Source organism: Acomys russatus, chromosome 20 (assembly GCF_903995435.1).
Source record: "Acomys russatus chromosome 20, mAcoRus1.1, whole genome shotgun sequence".
NCBI classification, from domain to species: domain Eukaryota; kingdom Metazoa; phylum Chordata; class Mammalia; order Rodentia; family Muridae; genus Acomys; species Acomys russatus.
In genome coordinates, this window is record NC_067156.1 from 25,230,017 (window position 1) to 25,242,334 (window position 12,318).

The following is a 12,318-nucleotide window of genomic DNA, read 5'->3' on the forward strand; positions in this document are numbered from 1 at the left end:
TTATTTATTGTTTGTTTGTTTGTTTTATTTTTGTGAGTGTGTTCCTGTGTATACAAGTGTACGCCAGGGCAATGTGTGGAAGTCAGGATAACCTGAGTGTGTTGGTTTTCTTATTCCACCTTGTGGATTTTGGACTCAGTCTAAGGTGATCAGGCTTGTCCTTATCAATTTCAAGTATTAATTGTGATCTGTTCACAGATGAAAAGCCCCAGAATGATACGTACTGTCTGGAGACTAGTACCAGTGGTAGTATTTGTTTACTACCCCCCTTTTTTGAGACAGTAACCCCGGCTGAGCTTGAACTCAACATTCTGACACTACCTCCCTCATGCATGCATTACAGAGACCATGCCTGGCTTAACAAGTTTCTTTTGAGCCGGGCGTGGTGGCGCACACCTTCAATCCCAGCACACAGGAGGCAGAGGCCGGCGGGTCTCTGTGAGTTTGAGGCCAGCCTGGTCTATAAAGCAAGTCCAGGTCATCCAGGGCTACACAGAGAAAACAAACGGAACAAAACCAAAAAAGAGTCAGGCCAGGCATGGTGGCATACTCTTAAAATTCCAACATTGTGGACTCTGGAGCAGGAAGACTTTATGTTCAAGAGCAGGGTGCTCTATATAACTAAGACGCTTTCAAAAGGTTGGAGGTGAGAGAATGAGCAAACTCTGTAATTCTAGTCCCTTCAACTCAGTCTCTCTGCCTTAGCATCTTGAGAGCTGAGTTCAGGCATCTCCATACCTGCCTTTGCTTTTCTTCTTGCATGACGTGTGAATGAGTGTACTCTGGCATGTCTCATTAAATTTTAACAATTTCACTTGTTACTTAGTCACTTTTTCATTTATTTTGGGGGGCTGCTGTTGGGATAGGGTTTCACATGGTTTACACTAGAGATTACCTTGAGATGCTGATTCTGTTCCTCCTGATTCCACCTCCCAGGAGTCGGGATTACATGAGCTACCACTTAGCTAATTTAGTACAATTTGAAAACAGAAAACAGAAAAGAATTGAATTATTGTTGTCGTTGTTTTAATAAGAAAAAAATCAGAAATAGGATCTACTTAAATATGAGTTTGTTTAGCCTTTTTTAAGAAATTACATAATTTCATTACACTCTTTACTGGTTTAAACAGACGGGCCTTACCCCCTTGATGGAAGCAGCTTCTGGAGGATATGCAGAGGTTGGGAGAGTGCTCCTTGATAAAGGAGCAGATGTCAATGCTCCTCCTGTGCCTTCTTCCAGAGACACTGCTTTGACAATAGCAGCAGACAAAGGTCACTACAAATTCTGTGAGCTCCTGATTAACAGGTGGGTAAACTTCTGTTGGTGTATGTGAACTCCTATAGTCCATTTCACGCTCTTTAAAAGTAACTTTAACAATGCTTATAAAAACAAATTGTTCTTTGGTAAAGAACACTATATAAAATGTCGGCCTCATGTAGCATACAGATTGTTGATGGGTTTTTTTGTTTGTTTGTAGGGGAGCTCATATTGATGTTCGTAATAAGAAGGGAAATACGCCACTTTGGCTGGCATCCAATGGCGGTCATTTTGAGGTAGTGCAATTACTAGTGCAAGCAGGTGCTGATGTGGATGCAGCAGACAACCGAAAAATCACGCCTCTTATGTCAGCATTTCGCAAGGTAATATGACATATGGGGAAAGATAAAATTTAATAATTTAACAACAATTCTAAGCTGAAATCATGTGCAGAATATAAATTTATACTGTGGAATTAAGTGTGTCTATACATAAAGTCACTGCTTATTTCTGGGCATGGTGTTTCATGCCTTTAATCCTAGCACTCAGGAAAGCAGAGGCAGGGATACCTTTGAGTTCAAGGCCAGCCTGTTCCACATGAGATTCAGGACAGCTGAGGCTACGAAGTAACATCTTATCTTTTTTAAAAGAACAAACAAGCAAACAATACTATTACCATGTATGGTGGCACATCCTGTAATCCTAGCACTCAAGAGGTAAAGGCAGAAAGATCCAGAGTTCAAGGCCACCCTTGGCTATAAAAGTAAGTTAAAGAGCAGCCTGGGATACATGTGTCCCTATCTGAAACAAAACAAAACAGAAAACAGTGCTGTCTTTCCATTCTTTTGTAGCCAAACTTAAAAGTTATTTGGTAGTTCACTATAATTAGCCTTGTTTTTCATTCATTTGGTCTCTTGATTAGCTTTTATTATGTCATATTACTGAAAACATAAGATTTGGGGCTAGGGAGATAGCTCAGTGAGTAAGAATCCGTGCTCTGCAAGAGGACCTGCGTTGGATTGACTAGCACCAAAATTAAAAGCCAGGCATGGCTGTGCCTGCCTGGAACCCCATTATTGGGATTAGAGACAACCTAGCCAGAACGGCAAGGTTCTGGTTCAGCAAAAAACCCTGTCTCAGTCTTTCTTTGGCCTCTGCAGGCACACATGCACATACTATGCAATTTTTAAAAAGTGTGTGTGTGTCTTATCTGTGTTTGCATGCTCATTTTTAATTATTGACAAATCATAAGGCATGTATTCTATGAAGCCCACCGTAGTTCTGTTCTTCCTAACTTCCAAGGCCTAATCGCTCATGTTGCCCTTCCCCTTTTTGTGTACTATATTGCATTTTCACTGGCCTGGAATGTACTAGATTTTTAACTGTTCATAGGCTTTTGCTGATTTATTTCCCTTTTTTGAAAATTTACGTCCTTTATTTCTCATTTTACATGACTTTTCAGAGTCTTTCTCTAATACTCATTTGAGAAAACATTTTTGGTCAAAATTTTATCTTTCTTTTAATTTGTAATTACATATTCAAACATATTTTTTACCATTATTATTCCCACAATAGCTAACAAACATTACTATCAGTTTCTTACTATTTATTCCTAGTTTAAGGGTTTGTTTATATCTATTGTTGTTTTATGGGATTTAAAAAAAATAACTTATTTATTTTATATGTACTGGTTGGTGTTTTGTCTGCATGTGTGTCTGTGTGAAGATGTTAGATTTTGGAGTTACAGACAGTTGTGAACTGTCATGTAAGTGCTGGGAATTGAACCAGCGTCCTCTGGAAGAGCAGCTAGTGCTCTTAACCACTGATCCATCTCTCCAGCCCCAGTTTTATGTTTTTTGAAGTCTCACTATGTAGCCTACACTGGCCTGGAACTGGAAATGTAGCCCAAGATGGCCTCAAACTCAAAGTCTCTCCCCTTCAAGGTCTGAACCTTTTTTTTTTTTGAGACACGGTTTCACTGTGTAGCCTTGGCTGACCTGGACTTGCTTTGTAGACCAGGCTGGTATCGTACTTGCAGTGACCTACCTGCCTCTGACTTCCCAAGTGTTGGCATTATAAGCTTGTGCCATCGCACCTGGCTTTTTGTTTTGTTTTGTTTTTGAGACAGAGTTTCTCTGTGTAGCCTTGGCTGTCCTGGACTTACTCTGTAGACCAGGCTGGCCTCCAACTCATAGTGACCCACCTGCCTGTGACTTCCCAAGTGTTGGGACTACAGACATGCACCATCACACCTGGCTATTATTGTTGTTGTTATTAATTAATACAGTATTCTGCCTGCATGCCAGAAGAGGGTACCAGATCTCATTATAGATGGTTATGAGCCACCATGTGGTTTCTGGGATTTGAATTCAGGGCCTTTGGAAGAATGGCCAGCTCTCTTAACCCCTGAGCCATCTCTCCAACCCCTAGTTTAAGACTTTTAAAATCAAAGATTATTTTATATGTGTGAGTGTTTGCCTGCATGTATGTATGTGCACCATATGCATTTTTGGTATTCAAGGAGGCCAGAAGAAAGCATTGGATCCCATGAAGCAACAGGTGGTTGTAAACCATCATCTATACAAAGAGAACTGAAACTCCAATCTTCTGCCATTTCTCCAGCCCCCTCAAAAGTGTTTAATTTGTGTATGTGTTGCATATGTCTGTCTGATTGGCATATTTTGTATGGGCATGCAAGTACAGATGGAGGCTAGAGCTTTAGGTCCTGGATCCTGAGAATCAGACTTGGGTCCCCTGAAGAGCGGACCATCATGCTTAACTACTGAGCCATCTCTCCAGTTCTGTTAAATTAAAGAACATAAATCTTGTACATGGTTTAATGACTTTGTATAAATGTATATACCATGTGCTTCATAGTCCATTAAGGTAAAAAGTTACTTTATAACCCTAGAAGATCATCTAGTACCTGTTTTCAATTAATTTCATATCCCAGAAGTAACTGCTTTCTATTTTTTGTCTTCCTCAGAGACACACTAATGCCTTTTGTTGTTGTTTAAGATGAGCGTTTGTGCCAGGTGGTGGTGGCACAAGCCTTTAATCCCAGCACTCGGGAGGCAGAGGCAGGTGGATCGATGTGAGTTCAAGGTCAGCCTGGTCTTCAAAGAGAGTCCAGGACAGCCAGGGTCACACAAAGAAACCCTGTCTTGGAAAACCAAGCCAAAACAACAACAATATTTTTTTTTTTTTATGAGAATTGGCTTTGGGTGAGTGAGTGTACGTGCGTGCGTGGGTGTGTGTATGTGGGTGAGAGAGAGAGAGAGAGAGAGAGAGAGAGAGAGAGAGAGAGAGAGAGAGAGAGAGAGAGAGAGAGAGAGAGAGAGAGAGAGAGAGAGAGAGAGAGAATGGAAGTCCGAGGGATCATGTTGGAGGTGTCAGTCTCTGGCAAGTGCCTTCACCAGCTGAGACAGACACTCTTGAGGATGTTTCAGGACCTTCAGGAGGGAAAGCTTTGCGATATAAAGTAGATGTGCTTAGACTTTACTATCTATTTGCTAAAAACATTTAGCAAAGTGTTTTATCAGCTGGTTTGTGGTGGTGCACACCTTTAATCCCAGAAAAGGCAGAGGCAGGTGAATCTCTTAAGTTCCAGGCCAGCCTGGTGTATAAATGAGTTCCAGGACAGCCAGGACTACACAGAGAAACCCTTGTCACAAAACCAAAACCAAACAAACAAAAAAACAAAGGAAGAGGAGGAGGGAGGGGGAAGGGGAAGAGAAGAAGGTGTTTTAGTTATATTCAAGTCATAAAGCTCAGAAAAATGTAATAGACCACCTTTTTTATTAGTAAAATAAAACCCAAATAATGCTTTGAAACCTTAAAAAAAAAAATTGGTGTTTACAGACTTAGTCCCCTTTTATACTGGGATTCATTTCACATTTCCTTTTTTTACCTTATTAGTAGATTTATTATATAAAAAGGTATTTTCAGTAGCTTTTCTGCTTTCTGGGGGAAATAGGGAAATTAATGTCTACCATATACTGTTTGTTTGCTTGCTTGCTTTTGTTTTTTGAGACAGGGTATGTCTATGTAGCCCTGCTATCCTGAAACTCACTATGTAAGTGAGGCTGGCTTCAAAGTCACAGAGATCATCCCTCTGTCTCTTGAGTGCTGGGATTAAAGGCATGTACCACTGTGACCAGCCTACCACCATACATCTTTGAGCATGTTCTACTTACCTTTTTCTGTTGATAAACTGAACAGTGTCCAAATTTTCATAATTTTAATTATAAATTTAGTAAACTGTTTAAAAATGTTAACTTTTCACATTAAGTTGTTAAACATGGATAAAATTGTGGTTTTTGTTGTACTTTTTATAGGGTCATGTAAAAGTTGTTCAGTATTTGGTGAAGGAAGTCAATCAGTTTCCATCTGATATAGAATGCATGAGGTACATCGCAACAATTACAGATAAGGTAAGCGTGCCATGTTCTTGAAACACATTTTATTCTCTGTGGCATTATGTGCAAGACATATAATTAGGAACTAGTTTCCACCAGGCCTGTCTTCAGTGGTAAGAGTATATGTTTACCTGGCAAGAAAGTCATGAGTTCAGTCCCAGCACCAAATAAAGAAGTTGTTCTTTTTGTCATCTAAAGATTAAGAACATGGAGCTGGGCGTGGTGGCGCATGCCTTTAATCCCAGCACTCTGAAAGGCAGAGACAGGTGGATCTCTGTGAGTTCGAGCCCAGCCTGGTCTACAAAGTGAATCCAGGACAGCCAAGGCTACACAGAAAACTCTTGTCTGCAAAAAACAAAAACAGAAACAAAACAAAAGAACATGGGGGCTGGAGAGATAGCTCAGTGGTTAAGAGCACTCACTGCTCTTCCAGAGGTCCTAGTTCAATTCCCAGCACCAACATGACTGCTCACAACTGTAAATGCAGACAAAGTACCCACATACACAAAATACATACATAAGACTTTTTAAAATAAGATTAAGAACATGGGTTTTGCTGGGTGGTGGTGGCGCACACTTTTAACACCATCACTGTGAAGGCAGAGGCAGGTGGATTACTGAGTTAGAAGTCGTTCTGGACTACAGGGTGAGTTCCAGGACAGCCAGGGCTACACAGAGAAATCCTACTAGAAAAAGAAGAGGAGGGAGGGCGGGGGGAGATAGGAAAGAAGACCATTGGTCTCTTTGCTAATCCATTTGCCAAGTACTTGGGTATGATACTTTTGATAACATATTTGAATTTACCTTCCTCCTATGCATCATAGTGGTAGTGACTTTAGCTAGGTTTAATTACTAAGTTTTGTTGCCTGATTAGAAGATTTTTGTAAGAATACCTTTTAAAAGAAAGATAGCAAGCCAGGTTGTGGTACAGACCTTTAACCCCAGCACACAGGAGACAGAGGTAGGTGGCTCTCTGAATTCTGGGACAGCCAGGACTACACAGAGAAATCCTGTCTTTAAAAACCAAAAGAGAAAATAAAGATACCTTTGTCTTACATGGTGATGCACACTTATAATCCTAGTACTGAAAGACAGAGGCAAGATTACTAGATGTTCCAGGCCAGCCAGAAGTACATAAGATGTCTCAAAAAAAAAAAAAAAAAAAAAAAAAAAAGGCCACATGTGGTAGTTGCATGCCGGTAGTTCCAGTACTTGGAAGTCAGAAGAAGGAGGTTCAGCAACTCAATTAACTTCAAGGCCAGCCTCAATAGTTTAATGAGTTGGAACCTAGTTTGGGCTGAGATGCTATCTATAAATAAATAAATTAAATAAATAAATAAATAAATAAATCCAGGTGGTGATAGTGCACTCCTTTAATCCCAGCACTTAGGAGGCAGAGGCAGGTGGATCTCTAAGTTTGAGGCCAGCCTAGTCTACAGAGTGAGTTCTAGAACAGCCAAGGCTACAAACCCTGTCTTGAAAAACAGCAACAATGGTGCGGGAGAGATAGCTCAAAGGTTAAAGGCACTGACTGCTCCTCCAGGGGCACTGTGTTCAATTCCCAGCAACCAGATGGTGGCTCACAACCATCTATAATGTGGTCTGATGCTCTCTTCTGGCCTGTAGGTGTACATGCAGGCAGAGCACTGCATGCATAGCAATAAATAAATAAATTAAAAGAAAGAAAGAAAAACAACAACAACAAAGCCAAAAAAAATTTTTTTTTTAAAGTGCTTCATTCTTATGAAAGATTGATACAGGGCTGAACTCAAAGTTTAAATTAATTTGATTTAGCCAATTCTTAGTTGTTTGAGGTTTAACTTGTGGACCTTTCTATTCAGCTCCACGTATACTGGACTCTTTGTTTTAAATTTTTCTGTACTTATGTAAGTGTACTTTGCCCTGCAGGAACTGCTGAAGAAGTGTCACCAATGTGTTGAGACTATTGTGAAGGCTAAAGACCAGCAGGCTGCAGAAGCAAACAAAAACGCAAGCATTCTCCTAAAAGAGCTGGATCTGGAAAAGGTGAGGGCGGGGTGAGCTTCCTGGAAAAGGTGAGGGCGGGGTGAGCCTCCTGGAAAAGGTGAGGGCGGGGTGATTCCGGTTTGAGATCACAGTGGGAGTACTTTGTTGCCTGTAGGAATTCAGCAGTCTTTAGCAAAATAGGACTAAAAGGTAATTGTTGGAGTTTTCTTTATAGGGCTTTTATTCTTGTCTGGGTGTTTAGGGAAACCCTAAGTTCCCCAGCACTGTCGAGGATGTGTAAAACAGTGGGGAAAGGTTTCAAAATTTTAAAAAGGTTGCCTTTCTTTCTTTTTTCCTTTTTTCTTTCTTTCTTTCTTTTTTCTTTTTCTTTTTTTTTTCTTTTTTTTTTTTTTTTTTTTTTGTTGTTGTTGTTGTTTTGTTTTGTTTTGTTTTGTTTTTGGTTTCTGGAGACAAGGTTTCTCTGTGTAACCTTGGCTGTCATAGACTTTGTTGACTAGGCTAGCCTCAAACTCACTGAGATCCATCTGCCTCTGAGTGCTGGGATTCAAGGCATGCACCCCCATGGCTGTCTTTTGTTCATGATTTGAGATGGAACCATGCTCTTAGCCCAGGCTGGCCTAGAACTTACTATTCAGCCTCAGCTGGAATTGAATTCATAGCAATATGTCTGCTTTGTCCTCTCAAGTACTGGGATTGCAAGAGTGTACCATAGCCATCTCATTTTGTTTTGTTCTTTTGTTGTTGTTTATATTTTAACTGTCTGTGTGTGGTGCTGGGAATTAATCCTACAACCATGCATGTCCTTGGCAAGTATTCTACCCTCAGGCATGACAGGCAAGCACTCTACCCCTGAGCTATATCCCCAGCCTTTTTTTTGCTTTATTTCGAGACAGCATCTTACCAAGTTTCCTAGGGTAGTCATATAACTTACTTTATGACTTAGGATGGCCTTGAACTTGTAATCCTCATATCTCATCCTTCCAAGCAGCTAGAATTTTAAATTGGTATCACCAGGCTTGGCTGGAATATCCTTTAATTCTGATGAGCCTATTTTGCATAATTTTCCTAGAAATACATGTAACATGTTTTCTCATTTCAGACTTTTTAATTATAGTGCTAAGCATCTGTTACCGTTGGCTGTTTTCTGAAAAGATGTTATTTTTCATGTTAACCACAGATGTTAGCAAAACCCAAAGGCAGTGAAGAGTTCTAAATGTGGCTTTAAATTTTTTTATAAAGTAAAGAAAAATCATTTATTAGTCTCTTAACATTTTTTTAGTGAAAGCTGACAGTCCTTTGTAAAGATCATGATAACTGCATTTTACTGAGACTTAATTTTTTTTAAAGATTGATTGATTATGTATGCAGTGCATGTATACCTGCAGGCCAGAAGAGGGCATCATATCTCATTGTAGATGGTTGTGAGCCACCATGTAGTTGCTGGGAATTGAACTCAGAACTTCTGGAAGAGCAGCCAGTACTCTTAACCTCTGAGCCATCTCTCCAGATTTAATTTATATATTATAGAACTTATCCATTTAAGGTTATACAAATCAGTGTAGAATATTCATTGACTTGTGCATTCATTAATCACCACAATTTATTTTAGACCATCTCCTTTTCCCCACTTCCTCTATTTATTTAAGACTTCTCTATAAGCCCAGGCTGGCCTATAACTCAGAAATATGCCTGACTCTGCCTCTAAAGTACTGCGATGAAAGCCATGCCCACGCTGGTTTTTGTTTCTTTTCTTTCTTTTCTTTGTAATTATATGTGTACACTGCCCAGAAGCATCAGATCCTACTAGAATTAGAATTACAGGCACCTGTGAGCTGCCCAACTGTGGGTGCTGGGAACCAAACTTATGTCCTTTGCAAGGGAGTACATATTCTTAACCACTGAGCCATCTCTTTAGTCCTTCCTATTTATTTTAAATGGCCCTGTTAAGGAATAATTGACAAAATTTTTATATATTAATACATGGTTTTATTTATTTTGAAGTTTAGTTTAGCAATTTAGATTTTACTCACTAGTTTACTTCAGAGGCAGGATCTCATTGTGTTGTTCACACTGGCCCTGAATTGTTTCAGCCTCCTGAGCTCTGGAATTACAGGTGTACACCAGCACATCCAGTCTAACCTGATGTCTTGTCAGCTACTACCACAGTTAACAAGTATTCTACCACTGAGCTGTAACCCCAGCCTGATAGTTCATTTTTCATTTAAGTTATTTGACCATTAGTGAGTGATAAAAGATGTCTGTATGTTTTAGGTGTACATGTTCCTTATCAGATAAATTATGTATGTACTCTTTGGTGTCCTATATGTTCTTTCACATTATTAATATTTATTTGAATTATAAAATACTTACCTTTTATTTATTTATATGTTTTCTAGTTTTTTGAGGCGGGGTTTCTCTGCGTAGCCTTGGCTATCCTGGACTCACTTTGTAGACCAGGATGGCTTCGAACTCACATCAATCCACCTGTCTCTGCCTCCTGAGTGCTAAGATTAAAGAAATATTTAATTTTAATGACACCCAATTTGGTTTTTGTTGTTGTTGTTATTTTTACAAGTGTGTTTGAGACAGACATCCATGGGAAGTAGACAACAAAAATGTCATTTCATTTAGTATTTTAAATGACTACATTATTGGGGCTGGAGAAATGGCTCCGCTTGAAGAACACTTGTGTTGTGCTTACAGAGAACCCAGGTTCAGTTCCCAGCACTCACAGTGGTGCCTCACAACCACCCACAGCCCCAGGCGCCAAGCATGCCAAGTGGTGCATACACAGGCAGACACCTATACACAAAATAAGTATAAATGTTTCTACATTACTGAATTAAATGATACACTTTATTTGCAGTCAAGAGAAGAGAGCAGAAAGCAAGCTCTGGCAGCTAAAAGAGAGAAGAGAAAAGAAAAGAGAAAAAAGAAAAAAGAGGAGCAGAAAAGGAAACAGGAAGACGAGGAGAACAAACCAAAAGAGAATTCAGAACAACCAGAGGGTGAAGATGAAGAGGAGAATGATGAAGATGGTAAAAAAATGACTCATCTGAGTCTCATATAAAATTATCTTTTGTTAGAATGGAAAAGTAAATCCCATCACTTAAGATGCTGAGACAGGAGAATTGCCGTGATACAAGGCATAGAAAGACCCCGTTTCTAAGTAAATAAATAATAAGTAATAAGTAAAATTAATTAACATTTTGGTACACAATCTTGTTAAAGACTTCATTAATTTAATCTGAAATTGATAGTTGGTTTTTATAGTAAATAAAACTAAGTGCTTTATAGTATAAACTAGAGGAGAAAACAGGAAGGTGAAGACGAGCATGATCAAAAGAGGTGGAGTGGGGTTTTTTGTTTGTTTGGTTTTGTTTTGTTTTGTTTGAGACAGGGTTTCCCGAGTAGCCCTGAATATCCTGGAACTCTCTTTGTAGACCAGGCTGGCCTCAAACACACAGATCCACCTGCCTCTGCCTCCCAGCCTTTGAGGTTACAGGTGTGCGCCACCACTGCTCGTCCACCTTGTAGATATTAAACGAGTACAGTAAAAGGTTTGCCAACTTCCCTCCAGGTTCTTCTCTACCTCGTAACTTCCCTGATTACAGTAATTCCTCAGTAGCTTCTTAACTGATGTATCAGTTGAGATGTTTATGGTGCTGCCTGGCAGTTCTTGAGGGAGACAAAATGTGTTTTACTTGAATTCTAGTTCCTCAATAGTATTCCAAATTTTTCCTAAATTCAAAGTATATACTGATTTTTGAATAGTTCATAGAACTTATACTATCTATATTTTTTTAATTTTTAAAAATTTATTCCTATTTCACGTGCTTTGGTGCACTACCTGTATGTATGTCTGTGTGAGGGTGTCAGATCTTGGAGTTACAGACAGTTGTGATCTGTCTGTATTGTGGGTGCTGGGTATTGAACCTGGGTCCTCTGGAAGAGCAGTCAGTGCTCTCAAACACTGAGCCATCTCTCCAGCCTCATACTACCTACCCATCTTAAGAATTCTAGGCTAGCAGCACCCGGGAGGCAGAGGCAGGCGGATTGCTATGATTTTGAGGCCAGCCTGGTCTACAGAGTGAGTCCAGGACCCTGCCAAGGCTACACAGAGAAACCCTGTCTCTCTCTCTCTCTCTCTCTCTCTCTCTCTCTCTCTCTCTCTCTCTCTCTCTCTCTCTCTCTCTCACACACACACACACACACACACACACACACACACACACACACACAAATTCTAGGCTAGGCTCGCAACCAAAAATATACTAATGGTGCTGGGTGTAGTGTCACACGCCTTTAATCCCAGCACTTGAAAGACAGAGGCAAGAGGATCTCTGTGAGTTCAAGGCTAGCTTGGTCTACAAAGTGAGTCCAGGACTGCCAGGGCTACACAGAGAAAGTCTGTCTCAAAACAAAACAAAAAAAGAATACTAATGGTAGGGTTGGAGAGATGGCTCAGTGGTTAGAGCTCTCGCTACTCTTCCAGAGGACCCATGTTCAGTTCCCAGCACAAACATGGCACTCACAACTATCTGAAAACTTCAGTTCCAGGGCATATGATACCCTCACATAAATATACTTGCAGACAAAACACCAGTGCGCATAAAATAAGAATAAGTAAATCATTTTTTAAAAACACTAACTTAA

The 12,318-nt window shown here is 39.9% G+C and overlaps 1 protein-coding gene across 8 annotated transcripts in view; it reads left to right on the forward strand.

Annotated features, from left to right (window-relative positions):
• Ankhd1 (ankyrin repeat and KH domain containing 1) overlaps nt 1-12,318 on the forward strand; it is a 111,906-nt gene that overhangs the window by 77,454 nt on the left and 22,134 nt on the right. For all 8 annotated transcript variants that reach the window (XM_051163284.1, XM_051163287.1, XM_051163286.1 and 5 more), the window contains 5 exons: nt 1,131-1,306; nt 1,479-1,641; nt 5,596-5,691; nt 7,585-7,701; nt 10,529-10,700. In XM_051163284.1, coding sequence (XP_051019241.1) covers nt 1,131-1,306; nt 1,479-1,641; nt 5,596-5,691; nt 7,585-7,701; nt 10,529-10,700 — 724 coding nt within the window. The remainder of the gene's footprint in view (nt 1-1,130; nt 1,307-1,478; nt 1,642-5,595; nt 5,692-7,584; nt 7,702-10,528; nt 10,701-12,318) is intronic.